The sequence below is a fragment of the Paralichthys olivaceus genome, chromosome 8 (genome assembly GCF_024713975.1).
Source record: "Paralichthys olivaceus isolate ysfri-2021 chromosome 8, ASM2471397v2, whole genome shotgun sequence".
Classification (NCBI taxonomy): domain Eukaryota; kingdom Metazoa; phylum Chordata; class Actinopteri; order Pleuronectiformes; family Paralichthyidae; genus Paralichthys; species Paralichthys olivaceus.
In genome coordinates this window covers 24,310,178-24,328,831 of record NC_091100.1, presented here as the reverse complement: position 1 = coordinate 24,328,831, position 18,654 = coordinate 24,310,178, and the positions used below count along the sequence as shown (strand labels likewise).

Here is an 18,654-nt window from a genome sequence, read left to right as displayed (position 1 = left end):
TAGGAAAGAGACGGTTTCTGAAAACAAACAAAAGACCCTCGTAAAAAGTGAGTCAGAGAATCTTCCAGGTAGTGACTGGACCCAAGGACACCGTGGGCACACTCACACGCTACTCAGAGGTACTTTAAACATGCTTCTAAAGGCTTTTTGATATTTGTGACCCTGAGGAAACTAAGTATCTTAAGCTTCTTCCATCTGCATCATTAATTTTGTCAGCATCCTGAATCTCAATAAGAACGCCACAAGTATTGTTGTAGTTCTCATTATCATCATCGCTTTCAGAAATTTCATCACAGTCCTCCTCTGCCTCGTTATCACCACCATTATCATTATCCCACTGTAACTCCTCACTGCTCCTCTCCTCCCCGGCCCTCAGACTGACCTGCTCCTCCTGCCTGCCCTGCTTTCCTACCTACCCTCTGATGAATAACTCTGGCGGCCTACTTCTGAGAGGACGCACTGTTTGACTCACTGGTCGGGTTTGGCTGAGACAAAACCTACATCAGTGCACAGCAGCCAGGAAGAGCCAGTCACATCCTGACAAGGAAGGTGAGCTGTCCGTTACTTGGATGAGCAAAAAAGAAACAGAAGGATGAAGCAGAAAATATGTAAGGTTTAGTATACAGAAAATGAATGCAGTGTAATTAAGTGACAAACAGTACACAGTATGTGTTTAGACGTTGAGGGTATGAGTGTGTAAAAGCTTCTGCCTGTCTGGGTTTTGCCTTGTTTTTGTCTTGCACATCAATGGGGTAAGTTGATTGTTCAGGTAAAACTGTAAAAGGACCAGAAACAGTAAAAATATCTAACTCTGATCCAGCAGGGCAGTGAAATAAAGAACTAATTGAAGGACTTGCAAAGCATGGTAGAGAGAGTGGCTACTTTATCCTAAAAGAAGTAGACAAAATGGCTCCCACGCAGGGCAATTCTAGCAACATTTTGCATTAATTAAGTCATTTTACTGGCTGTAAATGACACAGAGGGCCACTAAATACTGCTAATATGGCCTCTATTATTTATACTTTAAAACATTCTCCACACAGCTGTCTTCACACAGAAGGAAAGCATGTGTAAGTTAATTTAATATACAGTAGAAGGACACAAATAGATGTTGAATGGTTAGTGCTACATCCAGTACATCAAATGACTTGTTGTGTTTGTCTGACATCAAATGATGCAAGTTTTATTGTACATGCAAAAATAAAGAGTGAAACAGTCAATCAAAGAAAATTGTGTGGCTTCTCTCATATTGACACCAGGTTGGATGTAGAAGAATTATGTTCTACTAGGACATAGGCAGTTTTCAAACATGAACTCTGGAAAATGTCCATAAAATTGCATCCAGACATATTCCCGGGTTTGCCTTTTAAGAACGCAGAAAGTGATTGTCCAAGTCTGACTTTCACAACAGGAAGATCACAGAATACAGACAGGACATGATGTATAATTTCCGCTGTCAGCCTTTGTCATCAAAAGCTTTTGAATATCAATGTTTTTCCAAGTTGACTTCATCATCTGCAACAGCTATATGTATGAAACCTCTTCTTCATCCTGAGATGGTTGTATTTTTCCTGTTTTGCATGTGTTATTTTGTTATTTTTGTCATTGCTCGCTCACTGCAAATGTTCCAGAAATTGTCCAACTGTATTCTCACATGGGCTCAGTTGGACTTTTTTGTGACATTTTACTAAAGGCTGGAAGGAAAACTTCTGGAGAAATTTCAAAATAACTAACAATTGCAAATGCAGTGCATGTCTGAAAGCAGCATAAGTCAGTCAAAGCAACATCTGTGGCCTCTATCATATTGGTACCAGACCAAAACTAGGACCAGTGTGTTTCCAGGAAAACAGCTTGTTCTACTAGGACATAGTATCCAGCAGCCTTTGCTCTTTGTCTCCAACAGTTTCTGAGCAGCCATCCATGTTTCTCTCCCCTAGGGTTAGCAGGGCTGCTGAGAGCAGCAGGGTCTGTGCACCAGATAAATGTTTGGACAGGAGAGGCTCTAGGTTGCTCTGAAAACAATAGGATCAAACAGGACCATCAAAGGCATCTAGCGATCAAACCAGGCAGAGAACTTTACTATCAGTCCATAAAGCAGCAGAGATGCAGGATTAGTGAGTATTAGAAAGCTCATCCATCAGTATTGCCAGTGGATGTTTTATTCACACAATGTTACAGTGCAAATGGAAACATCAAAGAACCAAGCAAAGTAAGACATGGGTGCTGACGTGTTAGTGGTGATATATTGCTGTGTGCTCAAAAAAGGACATTTGGTAAATCCCAGAAATGTGTAACAAGGAATTTTCACAATAGAACTCACTTAAAGACAGCCTGGCCAAACTCTGCCAGACTTTGGTCATGCGAGAGGCACTTTCTTTGACAACTCAATAAAGAGCAGGCTGACTTGGGTGACCTTTTCCCTGCACCATCTAACAAAGCTAACAAAATCAATCTTGCCATACCAAACTGAGTGACGGAGTGATTTTGTGCTGGGACATCTGTGAACCATTGACTGTGAGGGGCTGAATATCAGGGGGAAGACACACTTCCATGCTGCTCACCTCGCCTGCCTCTGACTTGGGGACACATTCAGCTTCACTTGCATTTCACTATTTATATTCTACCTCTGTCTCCTACTCCACAATGGGAGTAATCAACTGCAAGGGGGGGTGTATTTTCCACTTCACACTGCACCGCTGGTTATCAATGGAACCTTTCAGAAAGGATCTTTCCTCCACTGATTGAAACATCATTTCTTGCTGGACTGTAGCACACTAGCGCTATTGAGAAGTGCCCCCTATGAGTCTCTCACTACAGCCCTTTCATATTTACTGGTGACCTGGAGACCTCTGGGGCGGCATAAGGTATCAGCTTGCTGTGAGCTGAGGGTGCAAGGGGCATAAATGCATCCACACAAACATTCACTCAGTGTGGAACAGCCAATCTGAGAAACAGAGAAGTGTTTTCACTTCACCTCCCACTCCGTTCCAAAATAAATAAAGTACAGAAACTTTAAACATGAGGGTAAAGCATCAGAGCCAAGTCAAGAAAATAGAAATAGACTTCATCCATATAAGACTATAGTTAAAGGATCCAACAGTCAGAATAGCTAACTCAGGAGAATCTATCTGTGACCGACAGTAAAGCATGTTACATTAAATTGACTTCCATGTGATTTTTGCTTGTACTATAAAAAAGGCCTGTCAGCTCCCTGACGTTTTGAGGACAAGGCAGAGAAGAGATGAGAGAGGAAGACGGGGAAAGAATGAAGGAGGGGTGGAAATATAGACAGAGAGAGAGATGCGGTGCATTGCCGCGTCTCTGCAAGGCTAAGGGATACAAGCCATGCCTCCCCTGCTCCCCAACCAATTACTAACACACACATTGATTCATTGAGGTCGACGAGGTGTGGACAACATGGGTAGAGACACGACGGCAATGAACAGTCGCAAGGCTTGCACATTAATCTATACCAAACAATGCTGCAAGTTCACAGGGTTGATGTTTTCAAAATACATCAGGATTACAGATTTCATTACAAACACTGCAGGGGACTCCATGAGAGATGGAAGATTACCTGTAGGTCAAAGAATTTGCTGTATCTTCTGTAGATGATATGGGAGGTGTTGTCAGAGTAGGTGACATTGATGAGATATACCTGCCAAGAGAAAAAAGGAAAAGTTAAAAATAGCTATGTAACTTCTTGTTTTATTATCTTTGTTTTCAATTTGCTTGCTTTTTCTCAAGCAGTCAAATATATGAATATATATTGAATTGCAATATAAGAAGGAACTTTCACATTTGAGAGGGTGTTTAATACATGGCAAACAATTAGGTGATTAAGTGATTTTCTATCAATCAACTTCTATTACTCTGCTAATCTTTCCAGCAATCGTCGAACAATAAATATGAATTAATTGTGGTTCTGCTTGTAACACAAAGCCAAGGCAACAGGCTCACACAGGCCAAGACCAATTCCCCCAACAAGAAGGTTCAGTGACACACAGTCATAAATCCATCAATGGTTGCTACTTCAGGGTAAATGGTGACATCATCCTTCTTTTGTCAGCACCCTGACCTGCTGGCCTTTACCCTTCTGGAAGCTGTGCTGCAGCCCTGAGAAGCCTGATAACATTGAGATAGAGTCCATTTATCCGTCAAGAGGAGGTAAGTGATGCTGCTATCATCTCTAATCTAATGCAACATAGATAACCAAGGTAACAGATCCAGGGGCCAGGAAATTTTCATCAGGCACGTTAAGAGCAGGTGGGATCTCTCAACTTATGATAGAGAGGTATTCAGAAACTCGCTCTGAATGTTGAATTATTCATGTGGATTAGTTGTTATATAACATTAGGCTACAAGCTTTTGAAGAGGACATTATACAGAGCTGTTCATTCATTAGGTACACCTCTAGAAAACAAAATTTAATAAAGCTCTTTAAAGCTTACATTATCCTCATATTCTGCCCCCCTCATATGTAATTGTAAATGTGGGTGGGCAAAATATTAGATAATCCGTCAATATATTCTGAGCTAGCTATCAAAATAATCTGTAATTCATTTCCCTGTGAGTCTTTTCTGCAGGACATTGCCAACGTCTCCCAAAAGGTATATGGCTGTTATGCAAAAAAAAAATTTTTTTAATTATACATTTTAATTGCATGGCACTAAATCATAACATATGTTATCTCAAGGCCATTTACATAGTAAGGTGAAGACCTTAAAGTATAATAGAGAAACCCATCAGTTCCTCATGAGAGAAAACAGGAAGAAACATCCAACAAATCCAGACTTAGTGTGGGCAGCCATCTGCCTCTGCTAGTTGAGGTTAATAATAAAAATTGGCTGAGGGAGTAACCACGTTCAACTTGAAAAAGGAACTTTGTTGTCTGGAGGAACCAATACACAGCACGATCAGCACGGTAAGTTCCGTTGATGTAATCGGTGGAAAACACTCAAGTGTTCAGATATCTGAACAAACATCCAATGTTTGTCTGGAGAGGACAGACTCATATTACCATAAGGTTGAATGAACTAAGATGAGTATTGACAAAAACATTAGATTTTTTGTATTAGACTCTACGATGCACAAAATTATCTTGTGACCATGTAGGGAAGTTATATTCTTCTCTGTGTACGCTTGCTGTGATCATCACAATGAATCATGACTTTTATATGGAATATAGAAAATAATCTTACAATACTGACACAATGTATCTTTTTTCTACTGTAATAACAGGTAATACAAAATATATTCATGGTGTTTCTGTTTATTTGGTACCTACCAAGAGCTGAAAGGCTGTATGCATCTTGTGTATGCTCAATGTAGAACTAATACAGCTAGATTATTACCATTGTCACCCACCTAAGTGGCCCAGACACAGCACAAATTGGAATCCACTTAGCATCAAGCCGCTTTGAATAGAGAAACGATTGACTTTGCCTCATGTATAGCATTCAGATGAAATATAGGCAAATTGTTTCCTTGGCAAGCTATTCCTCGTCCTTATTCAAACAGGCTCCATCTTTCTGACTGATCTTTCACTGTCAATCCGGCCCTCTGTACCTGCCAAGAGCCACCACAGCAGAGCTTCTAGATGAATGAGGTTGAGTGAAAGACCCTGGCGCTGACGTAAGAAGGGCAGCGGCCTGAAACAAAAGAGGTTCCACAACAAAGCCGAGGGTTAAAAGGCCTTGTTGCCGTTCCTGGAAGGGGCTCAGCTGCTGCTGGCAAGGGGCCAAGACAGTATGCTCACTCCCAAGCAAACAGAGCTACTGGCATCCAGAAGTTGTAACTGTCACACTACATTGACAAACTTGTTCTAAGCACGGTGGGGTGGCACCACAGCCATTAGCTTTGGCATTTATTGCTGTGAAAATGTGCTCCCTGGGGCAGTGCCAAGTTACAACATCACAAAAGTCAATGACTAGCTAACATGGCCACAGTCAGCAATATGTCTCCAATTGTCTTTGTGCCTTCTGTAGCATAACAAGGACTGGTGAGCATTGCAAAGAGCTCTATTCACTGCTCAATAATGAAGCAACTCTTAAAAGACAACTGAATAGAAGAGTGAGTTAATTGACGGCGAAGGTGTCGTTACATCACATGGGGACTCAGGCTAGCTTTTAAAGGTCTATATAAAGGCTGTACTTTATTTCATTGGCACAAGTACTCAGAATAGTTTCAAGACTATATACATGCAAAACTAATCACATTTCCATTGCATTCAGATAATTTTGTATTTAGTGTTAACTAACAAATATCAGCATGGTAAATTAACATGATGAGCATGGTAAACATTATATCTGTTAGCAAGTCAGTATACTGATTTAGCTCAAAGTTCTGCTGTGCTTGAGGACAGCCTCACAGGGCCTCTATAGCTGTACAATATACATATATATTCTGAACTGCATTTCCTTGAGTGTATGCATACTGCTACAGCCATATGTGAGGAATTTACTCCACATCTATTATGTGGCTGTGAGCGTTTGGCAGTCTTTTGAGGTCAAAGTCATTTACAGAGCACACACAGGGTATCGTCCTTCCATCATGCCTCATGAGTTGAGGTGTAAGATAGAAGCCAGTGGACTCAGTGAAAAGATCTAAACCCCCAGCAGCACATGGATATATGACGCCAACCACAGTGGAAAACCCAAACAGTAACCATCTATGATCTGCCATTGCCCAAAATATCAAGCTTGAACGTAACGCCCCAGAGTCCCCCAAATAGCCTATTCAGTCAGCACAGACAGCAAATTATAGGAGCCTGGACTGCTCCAGTCAAATCCAGCAGTGAACATCTTCTGATTTGTCAGTAATGACATTTTACTGTTTTGTTTTGCATACTGCATGGTGGCTGCTTTTCCCTCACTTCTCAATGAAGAATGGCACACACTCATGCGATGACTAAAATAAGCCAGCATGTTATGGTTTGACTCAGAGCTCAAGTACATCCAGTCGTGAGTACTCAGTGCAGCCAAAATGTCCCTAATCAAACATTTGTGAAAAAGAATTATGACTCACTAAAATGTCATTTAGGAAGTTATCTGTCTGCCAATTATATAATCATATAATAAGATGGAATGGAAGATGAGACATTTTCACAGCAGCAACTGAGCCATTTTCACAGCAGCAACTGAGACAAACTGAGTTTTTTGCAAGTGAAACATTAAGAACAAGTCTCCGATTTAACTTTGTACTTCGTGTGGGGATTTCTGCACCAAGGAAATCAAGATAAAGAATTGAACATTGTCTTGTGATTGCTGCAAGACATTCTTGCACAGCAGGCATGTCTGGACCAATAAGGCACTAATGCAATCCCAAAATGAAGGCTGAAATCTGGGTGAGGAGGCCACATAAAAGCTTCACTGCTTCACGTGGAAATCTGCATGATCTCTTGATTTCTAACACTGAGCTGTTAATAAACAAGGCAGCATTTGGAAACAGGAAGGTGTTCAAAGCTAAAATGGGTATCGAGGGATTAGGAAACAATGACCAGGCTGAGCCATAAATCACTGTAGATTACCGTAAAGGGCCTGATATGACTATGTTTGAACAGATGTGCTGCTGTCTCAGTGCATATAGTAACTGCAGCTGAATGAAAGCAGCTCCTTTAATGAACACTATCAATCAATATCATTCAGAGACAATCTCTAATTCAATAAAAAAACAAAGGGGCTTTGATCGCAGATTAGTCAATACTCCATGTCTGAGATGTCATCATTCTTTTCAAAGAAGTCTAAAATTTGATGCAGTGAAAATACAAATGACGGAGAAAAAACTTGATAACTCAAAGAAGGCTTTGGGGACTTCAGTGTCCCAAATAGCAAGAAAAGAACGTGTACATCTGTTATTCCCACTGAGGAAGTGGGACTTGAAAACAAAACTTTTATTCATGCTCAGAGGCAAAGACAGAAAAATGAATTCTTGTGACGGAACAAATTGGACCTCTGATTATTTCATTGTGTTCGTCTGAAAGGGCTATGAATATTCATGTCAAGTTTACTTTATATTTCCCCTCTGCCTCTCCTGAAGTAATTGTTTCTCCAATAACATGAACACAAACACAGTTCAGTAACTATAGGAGAAAGTATCGATAGAAAACAAATAAAGGCAATAACTTACAGTTTCGAGGAAAGCCCGGACCCAGTCTCCAGTTTTCAAGAAGAGAAGGCAAAAGAGTGGAGTGCTTGGTGGGGCAGAGAATGTGGGCCTAGCCACTAAATGCAGTGAACCCCGCCTAAACTACTATATTTAAGTAACATATAAAACAGACACCCATGAGACTTTTAGACCATGAAAGCACAAACGATCTGACTAAAAAAAGTTAGGTTGGAAAAATTCTTGTTTAATGGGATTAAAGTCCTTCCACATAGAACCATTGCTGGCCCATAGTCTAATGGTCTAATGCAGTCAGTTAGTAGATAGGTTTAACCAGAGGGGTTAACAAATGAGAAGAAAGCTTGGCAAATTCTTCTGAGCTTTGTCTCAGCAAGCCAACAAATTGGCACAAGGGGGAAATAAACTGTGGGACAATTCCATTTTGCATGCTTTAGAAGGGAGTCTTATGGAATCGCCGGAAGACAGAACAACAAAACAGCCAAAACAGTGCCCTTTTCGAACCACACACCAAGCCGACGCCTCAGTTTTCTTTAACTGTGGTCAAAGACAACTCACGCCTTCTGTTCCTCTGTGGTGGGCACAGGAAGTGAAAAGGGCCGCAAAGGAAAAGTGTACATTCGGCAGGCACATCCTTCGCACGATGTCTCCTTGATACAATTTCCACTTGTATAACGCAAAAGAACAATCTTAAGTAATTCTGTATTGGATCCAAGCAAAGTAAAAAGTCAGACAAGGTCATGTACTCATGGAAACAACTTCAACAAACACTGCCTTAAAAGTGGGTTTTTCTGGGATGGACTCCAGTTAACTGTATTTTAAAAGACTTAAAGGTTCAGTGTGAGAGATTTAGGTGAAAGGGATCTATTGGCAGAAATTGAATATAAAATAATCCTGGTGATGTTTTCACTAGTGTGTTTCGTCTAAATTGTACGATTTGTTTATTTACCCCTAGAATGGGCTCTTTATATTTAAATACTTTATAATTACATCAGGAGTGGGCCCTCTATGTCTGTTTTTTACAGTAGTACAAACTGTACAAACTAAACACTTTTTGTGTTTTTGAGACAACTGAAGGCTACCACAGGTTCTTGAAGCACTTTAATATGTGAATTTCAAATCAACAAGAATCAATAACAGACCTCCAAAGCTGTGCTCATAAAAAATGCCACACCAAGACAAATTTCATCAGCACAACGGCGGCCATAACTTTCAATTAATTAACTGTGACATCATGTTTTTAAGCCTTTTGGCATCACACATCATTCAAGACAGATCCATTTAAAGTGCTACGGCTGCTAAAAGAAGCCTCAAGGAAAGTCCCTCACCTTGAGGGGAATGTCACGTCCATGTCACGAATCTTCAACTATAAGACATTCCAACAGTTTACTTTCAAGGTTTTTCAAGTATTTCACAAAGCTGAGAACACATTCCTTACCTTGCCTCACTTTATCAAGTTTATATGAGGAATTTGTAGGGAACAGTTGCCTATTTACACATCCAGCAGGCATGGCGCAACACTGACATTCATTTGGAGTATGTTTTCCTTTTCTTCCTGGTAAGTCCAATATCCACTCTGCTTTTAGCGCTGTTTTTGGTCTCCACCAATCTCTATGGGAAGTATCACTCATTTAAGCTTCTTAATACTCAACTATGTTCACCAGCTAGCTGCTAACTTTGTCTGTCAGCTGTTTGCTGCTGAGCAGGTGGCACATAGTGAGTTTATTAGACCTTATTGCAGGAAAACAGTACAGGGGAGAGAAGTGAGAGTAACAGGCCATAAAAGCAAACAAGAGACACTCAACACACCAAAGAAATGAGGGCAAATGCATTGTTGGGTGGTCATACTACATTACTGGAGCATCCCTTCAAGTTTAAGTATTTGTGGAAATATTCTTTGTAAGATTATCTGTACTTTTTGGTTAATATATTATATAATAATTATTAACCCAGTGGTTCCCATTAAGTGTCTAGACTTTGGCGGTCCTCCATATTCTAATATATGCGCACACAGGTGCACCTGCGCTAGCACCAGAGGGAATCATTTCTATTGAAAAGTCACAGTAACTCGATAAAAAAATTCTAACAAATCATGCTCGAGTGCTTCAGTAGAGAAAGAATATATTTTCATGCTAATCAAGCCAGTCTGATTCTAAGAACTTTTTAGCCAATTTCCCTGACTATCCAGTTATCTCACATAAACTGCTGCAAGCCATCTCTTTCTTGCTATCAGTTCTCTCTTCTTTCTCCTTTGCTCCACAGTCTTTCATCCTCTTACACATAAAACACATGTCAGAACAGACTGACACGGCACGACAACACATAGAGGGATGCTGGGAACGTCATTTTTCCATGAAAACAACACCAGGGCCAGCACAGTCAAGGCCACACATGATGCCCACACATGTTCTGTCTCTCAACAGAGCATCAGCATCTCTGGGTGATGTAATCAGAACTCAAGCTGTTGAGAAGATCACCAAGGTGCCGGAGGCCATGTTCGATCACCACATCATGTGATGTTTCCCTGAATCAAGACAGAATAGGAGATAGGAGACGTGTGGCAATTGGAATACAGCTTTTTGTAATGCATTTAAGACAAATAAAATATTCAGAAAAATCACAGACAACATCTGGCACTGAACACATGAACACATTGAATGTGAGGTCCCACTAACAACAGTGCTAGAATGACAACATCCTGCGATTTTGTCAACAACCTGTGCCAGTGCATGCAGCCCAGAATACACTCCTGTCAGTATCAGTCTCCGAGTTAGGGCTCAGCAAACTGAGCATCAAGCACATCGACTTTACTAAGCCCCTGACTCAACCTCGTCCTTTTCTCTTTCTCACACACTCATCCCTTGAGCACTTTCAGCTAGTCTTCACCCTATCCAGAACAATGGCATCACCAAAACATGTCCCCTTTTTAAAAGATGTCCCCACCACCAGCAGCACGCCTCTTGCCAGTCGGGGTGAGCATCTAAAAACAGGGACCCTTTTCACCGAGATATCACTCTTTGTTTGATAGGCCAATAAATATTTGAGTGGGTAACAGCTCTCTGAAGAGATGTTTTATGGTGCCAAATAACAACACCGTCTTCTAGTCTGGACCTTTGTGCCGCACAGGAGTCTCTAGAAAATGAAATGTTAGGGGACTGGGACTTGTCGGAGAAACAGAAGCTTATAGTAAACATGGCCGAAAGCACAACCTTGCTTTCTCTTTTATCACCTCCTCCTGCAAACACACAAACACAACTGTCCACAGGAGGAGAACTTGAGTTGTTTGTGTGTGTTGATGGTAGGTGTTTGCGACCCAGCGATCCAGCTTACCCCATGGTCCAACGAGCACTTCCCTTTGACAAAGCCCCGAGCCTCAACCCCCCCTTCTCTCACAGGATAAGCATTTCCAGCTGGTTTCACAAACATTACAAATGAGATTCAATGGGTGCCACAGATTGTCTTTCTCTTGTTTTTTCTACTCCCCTCCCTCTCTCTCTCTCTCTCTCCCTCTTTCCCTCCTTTCCTTCTCACAGTGGCTTGCCTTGTCTCCAGAGACAGGGTAGCTCGGGAAACTAGGCCACAGACCGGCCCGTTGAGACGGAGGAATCTAAAACATAGCACAGCTATAATCAGAACCCACTCAACTTTAGCTTTACACATAGTTTGAAAGCAATAAAACAGGTGTAATGTGTCATATTTGGAGAATATACAGCTTGCCTTAAAGGTACAGTTTGTAGAATTTAGTGATATCCAGTGTTGAAGTTGCATGTTGCAGCTGAACACCCCTCACCTCACCCTCTCCTTCCAAACATGAAAAGAACATGTGGTAGCTTCAGTTGTCATAAAAACTCAAAAGGTGTTTAGTTTGTCCAGTCTGGACTAATGTAAAAAACATGGCGGCCTCCGTAGAGAGGGTCCCCTCAATGTAAATATAAAGTTTTTAAATATAAAGAGTCTTTTCTGGGGTAAAGAAAACTACAATTCATATAATTTAGATGACACAAACTAGTGAAAACATCATGAGGATTATTCTACATTCAATTTCTGCATATAGTTCCTTTCACCTAAATCTAACACACTGGACCTTTAAATTTAAATAGAATGCTCATTTGGTAATTTGCATGTGTTATAATGTTAATTATGTAATAAAAATGAGTTGTGTTGCATTAAATTTACATGATAAATTATGAGCGCTCAACAGGCTGTATCTGCAGGGCTTTGGGGGTTCTGATATCACAGGTTCTCTTTCTATATTGTGTAAAGAGACAGTGGTTTCGGAATCTTTCCACCCTAAAATAAAGCTTGGCTTCTACTCAACAAGTCTACCTAAGGAGCTAAACTGAGTTGGGCAGCTGCTATCACACTGACAAGCTACGCTATGGAAACAATAAGTATGAGTTAATAATAGTATATATTAGTAATAGCAGACTTTACTGTCTCCAGAGAATCCTGCTTGTTAGCCTATTTTATCATTTTAGTCAGCTACATACAATTATTTGTTCTCCGGGTTTGTATTTTAGTATTTTCCTTGTCGAGAGTGAATTTGACTGAATTATGGGTATATGATTTAAATAAGATAATCTTTTATTTGTCCCACAAGGGGGAAATTTGAAAAATACAGATTAAAAGTAGTCTCAATTTTTGAGAATAAATAACCAAGATGAGCCCAATGGTTTATTTCCACTGTGGTTCCTCACATTTAACAAAGAGCATGACAAAAACAACATGGGAGCGAGTGGGAGTGAGTCTTGTGTCTGTACATTAAATATATACCTTGAGACAAGCAGTGATTAGCTTTTTATGTGAATTACCATAAAACTGGAAGCAGAGGGAACCTGAGACTGGCTCTGCCAAAAACGTTTTCAAGTTTTAAATTCACAGTTTGACATTTTACACATTTCTTTTCGGGTTAAGCAAAAAGATATGACATGTAAATTGGATAGCTTTGGTGCTGATACTATAAGTGTATTTTCTATTTTTGACAAACCCAGACCAGCTGTTTCCCCAACATCCATTTTTAATGCTATCCTAAACTATAATCTTTGGTTCACCGAGAAGGTTCCACAAGGCCAAAGCCATCTCATATCATATGTTTAGCTGTCATTTGAATACATTAATCTGTTTGGTAATATGCTTCACTGAAGCACAATATTAACTGCAATGTCTTCAGGCATGACTTGCATCGTTACCTTATCTTACCAACATCTTGTTTTAAGAACATTTGAATTTCTGTTGTAGTTGTTCTTACATGATGGAGCATAAATGAGTTTGTGTTCCATCAAGTACACACAAATTCCCTGGAACGCAGCAAACCTGGGGGCAGCTATGGATGCCAGTATGAGCGTACTGGTTTCAAGAGCTCTAGGCAAACTATAATTAAGCTGCCATGTGTACTCTGCTGTTCGCACTGTACTTGATGAATACTTGAAGGAACAATGCACAAAGAGTGACAGGAACGAAGGAGGGGGTGTCAATAGGGACCCTTGGCTCATTTTTGCCCTGGGCCCTTTACAGTGATGCTTCGACAGGGTCAGAGATTAGGGATCAGTTTCACGGAGGCCACCCCCATGCTATGCACCTGTAGTAAAATACAGTACGTGTGTTAGTGATGTGATGCACTACATCATATCCTCATATTGTTCTAGAAAAGACAATAAAACTACTACATGTCTAGGATTTATAACATTTTTTCACTTCTGTAAAGCAGGTACAGTATGTCTGATATATGGTAACACATGGCAGGAGCCCTGTGAATTCTCCCTTACAGACAAGTGAGCTAATTGTGCTAAGATATCATTAGACCCGAGGGTCTGCAGGACTGTAATTACATATGAACAAGATCATGTTCTTTTCATGATGGTCATTTATTATGACTTGTTTATGAGGTGGAAATAGGATCTGAACTGGGGCCATGAAGTGCAGAGGCCCAACACAGGCTCTAATAACAAGTGAGGTATTGATAAGGCCACAGGATGCAAGGATCGGGAAGGTAACAATAATTACTGAAGCCTGTTGTGACTGTGGAAAGCAGTGACCTAGATTATTTTTAAATAATCAATGACACAACTTAAATCTCAACTAAAATAAAGTCTGACACCTTCCAAGATTGTTCTGCCAAGTGTCTCCAAAATCTGGAATGAACTTTTAAACCTCTTGTAACTTCTAGGCCATCATGGACGAGAGGTCCTTCATAAGCTCATCCACATCTCAACATGTATGAGTCCATAGACAACCAGGAAATGTCTACCTGCTGAAGAAGATCATATTATATGATATCAAAATGTACAGCCATTAAATCAGATTATTTAGTCAACTGGACTGGGTGCAGAAGTATTCAGGATCCAGTGATCATTTCACAGACAGGGTGATCTCCATTTTAGACATGAAATTATACCCTCATGGGTATAAGTTGCTGTCTGTTATTTTACAGCTTGGTCATAACAAAAATAAAAATCTGCCTTCTTTAACTGACTGCCTTAAAAAATCTGCTACTACAAAACTTCCCTTCCTGAAGCAGAACTTAAGTCTTTCATAATCATCCAACCAAAAGAAACAAGCACACATTTTACCAAAGAGAACATCCTCTGTGTCCTGATACACAGGACAGTAAAAGAAAAAATGTCCCTCATTCTGTCTGTTTGCCATTAAACCTGCCAGTCTCTATGGATAACGGTCATGTTCCTGAACGTAAATGTGCACATAAGGATCTTTGTCTTCATTGAAGCTATTCTATATGAGACTATAAGCTACATAAATAAATCCTGCATGTATGTGATTACTTGTCAGAGGACTAAGATGGATCCCAAGTCATGCATTATATACACAGTCATCTTTAATGCTCTACTAACGAAATCCTCTACTATGTAGAATCGTTGTGAGGCTGTGAGGAGTGTGTGGCTGTGGAAGTTCTGCTCACACCTTACAATTCCATGAGAGACGCAGGTGAGCTTGCACTGATCATGAATGTAATTTGGTCTTCAGTTATTAAGCAGGTGACCACCAACAGCACATGGAAGCATTAGAGCAGGGCTCCATCATGGACATCTGAGGAGCTGACAGTGTGTGAGGAAGTCCAACACAATCACCTGCAGCACCAGGTTACAGTGCTGGACACATCCAGGCTGCTCACTGACAACAGCACTGACAGCTCACCTATATGTCAGTAACACACTGTGGAGTCCTAACCATAGACTATATATATAAAGGGTCCTAACAATGAGCCTAGCTTGGTAGTGGTCCTGCTGTCAGCTAAGCTGCGTTTATTGGACTAAATGCGGCGTTTAGGTGACATGCTGGGACTGGGAAAAGGCCGGAGGGACACAGACACACCGCTGACATGGGACGAGCTGAGCGTGAGGGGGGGGGGGGGGGGATAAAGGTGACACAGGATGAGGCAGTGCAGGCAACTCACGTAGTGTTTGGACGGATTGCGCCTCTTCTCCACGTCCACGACTTTCACGTCCAGCACAGTCCGGAACTGCATCTTGACCCTGCAGAGGCTCTGCATGGAGAGGCGGCGGGCGGAGAGCGGAGGGAGCCGGGCGGGCTGGCGGGCAGCTGCGGCGGCTCCAGACGCGCGGATCCTCCTCGTATCACGGCAGCGAAATCACAACATTCATCGCTGTGTCATCGAGCAGTTCAGTCCGTGGGCTCCACTCGAGGAGAGCCGGCGATTCTCCCCAAAAACACCCACCAGCAGCAGCAGCCCGCCACCTCCTCCTCTTCCTCCCGGTCGACGAGCGTCGATCTGATCAGAAACTTATCGATAGTCCACTTAGAGCCGCGCGCTGCTCGCCCCTCGGCTGAAATGTGCGCAGACGGATATATCCGGCGATTAGCCCCCCCACACATACACACTCACGCACAGGCTGGCCGGTGCTGATCGAGGTGGTTACCTTTAAAAAAAAAAAACAGAAAGTGAGGCTCGCTCCTTTGTGTCTGCCGCGGTGTCCGCAGACAGGATCCGCATCCCACCTGGAGGAGACAGGATGGACGCAGCGTTAGCACCGGCACATCCAGCCCAGCGGCCCCCGGGCTCCAGCAGGCGCAGTGAATTTAGGGGAACTGAGTGGGATGGGCTTCACTCGCGTCCTCAGCTACTTGGAATAAAAAGCGCTGTGGCTTTGCCTTCCTGTGACACGATTGTGCCGCTGATCGACAGAATGCGGCAGCGGTTCGACTCTGTCCTCATAACTTTGAGAGGATATGGAACAATGTGTCTCGAACATCTGGCGCCGCTGTAGGCTGGTGGTGTGTTTCAGTATGATACGCTGCGGGTCACAGGGTGCTCTTACACGCGCTGTGAGCTGTCATAATAATGATCAGGTAGATGACAGGGATCCAGCCTCTGAGTCACGAGCAGCTTTCTGGCCGGAGACACGAGCGGCTGGAACTATGGATACAGATGTTCCGCCGGCGACCAATCAGCAGCAGGCTGCTCCACATGAAAGAGCCAATTAGCGACCAAACACTGCCCCCGTGCGCACAACACGAGCACGCTCCTGAAGACAGAGGCTGCGATTTACACTTGTCCTTTTTACTTCCTAAATGAAAGATAAGAGAAATGTCTGAATCAGTGGAATGTTTTTCGACAGAGCATCCTCACCAGGACCAGCTCAAGTCGATTTGATTTTATTAAAACATCCCATCCAATATTTGTCCCCAGCATCAGGACATCCTCTGTCCTTAGACAGAGAGAACCCAGATAAACCTTTAAAACCCCACCTCAGTGTCATCTTATTGAAATCTACTTTATTTACTGTTGCAATGAACCCAACCCACTCAACTGCCTTGGGGACCCAACCACCCCCAGGGGCCCTCAATACTCCAGGGGTGCAGCATGGCAACTCCTTTGTAGAATTGCCTTTGAATAGGTGTATGTTAATATGTGGGGCTAAAGTATAAGCTTTCTCCCAGGGGGCCCAAGTCTGCAGGGGCCCTATGCTCCAGGGGAATTGTGTGTCACTGCTTTGTGGTAATGTGGGTGAGTAAGTGTATGTTAATATGCAAGAGCTAGATTACCTGCCAGGCAGTGTGGGTAACTGCCCCTGGGCCCCACGCCCCAATTATTAATTGATTATGATAGAATCTAATGGAAAATGGTTTTTCAGGTCAATCCCATTTTGAACTTGAGAGTGCAAACCAAGGATTTTACACTTTGCTCTTGAAGTTTAGTTGCCTATCACTACTGCCATGACGTTTAAATTAAAAAGGGTATCAATATGAACCAGATCATTTGTATTATTTTAAATGTCCAGTGCTTTTGAGGTAGACTAGGGTAGTCAGAATATGTCAGCCTCTGCTGCGTCAACGTGGACCAACCTCTTTTGAGCAGCCACCACTGGAGGGCCCTTTAGTCTTTTAATTCTTGTCTCATCTTGTCTCACACCCCTGTGTAAAAATCCAATGTTTTCAAATGTCAGTAGATAGTATACTTTCATTTGTGTATTCCTGAACAAATTTGCATTCAACCGACTTACACAGGCAGCTTAATGTGTCTATGGCTTTTGCCCCTCAGGGCTCACTGGCAGGTTAATCCAGCCCTGGTAATATAATATAACTGATATAATGACGTTAAGCTGGGTCGTCCCTTAATACCTGACACTGAGGCCCTGTATTAAAAATGTTCCCTCTATCAAACCTCTAGTTTAGAGCCTGTCATCATTATATCTTTAATTCAGTTTTGTGCTTATATGTTACAAATACACAAATTTAAAGTATTTAATTTAATACACAGCAAATCTAGGACATGAAGTAGTGAAGATCTTAACAGTTAAACTCTATGCTCTTTTGTCTGGGTGATATTCAATTGATTAGATTGAAATGATTGTCTGTGTCTCAATGTATACAAATAAAGCCTATAAAGAACATACACCTATACATCTAACACATTTCCTATATCCCTGTATATCTGTGGTACATGAGGTGTTAACATGGCATAATTGAGCCCTTATATTTGTGTTACATGAAAAATGCTGGCTATTCTGTTCAGATTTTACCATTATAACAATATTCAGAAATGACATAGTGGTGCATGTGGTGTTACAGCATCCAATATGTTTATAACTCTTTTATATGGGTAATATTGTGCTCAGATGATTTGGGTCAGCTCTAACATGGGGCTAATGGGACATGTATGTTGCTCATGATGACCAGTGGAGGAACAGCTGCCTTTTTTATTCCCAGGGCACCTGAGAAGGTTAATACAGCCACACATGAGCTGCATTTTTATGCCTCCGTGCCAGTGACAGCCAGTGGCCAAGGGCACTATATTTCCGGGTTGTACATCCATCCGTTCATGGTATTCTTGTGAACAGGATGTTGAGGGAATTTCTTCGTAATCAGTAAAATATTAACTTGGAATCAAGGAAGAACCGATTAGATGTTGGTGGTCCGAGGTCGCTGTGAACTCACCGACTACTTTTCTATTTGAGCTCTACCTCCAGAACACCTTGTGGGAATCCTTTCACATTTGGCACTAAGCTTTACTACGACTTAATAATTACTGATTTGATTTTGGTGGTCGAAGATATA

At 41.7% G+C, this 18,654-nt stretch overlaps 1 protein-coding gene across 9 annotated transcripts in view; it reads right to left on the bottom strand.

Annotated features, from left to right (window-relative positions):
* sh3pxd2aa (SH3 and PX domains 2Aa) overlaps nucleotides 1-17,983 on the bottom strand; it is a 107,059-nt gene extending 89,076 nt beyond the window's left edge. For 7 of the 9 annotated variants that reach the window (XM_069529353.1, XM_069529355.1, XM_069529357.1 and 4 more), the window contains exons 1-2: nucleotides 15,533-17,983; nucleotides 3,578-3,658 (exon numbers count right to left, since the gene is read on the bottom strand). In XM_069529353.1, the coding sequence (XP_069385454.1) occupies nucleotides 3,578-3,658; nucleotides 15,533-15,628 (177 nt within the window). In that variant the 5' untranslated portion in view covers nucleotides 15,629-17,983. Of the gene's footprint in view, nucleotides 1-3,577; nucleotides 3,659-8,127; nucleotides 8,317-15,532 lie in introns of those variants that run through there. The other 2 variants (XM_069529354.1, XM_069529359.1) reach the window with 2 other exon arrangements.
* Between the last annotated feature and the right edge of the window lie 671 nt (nucleotides 17,984-18,654).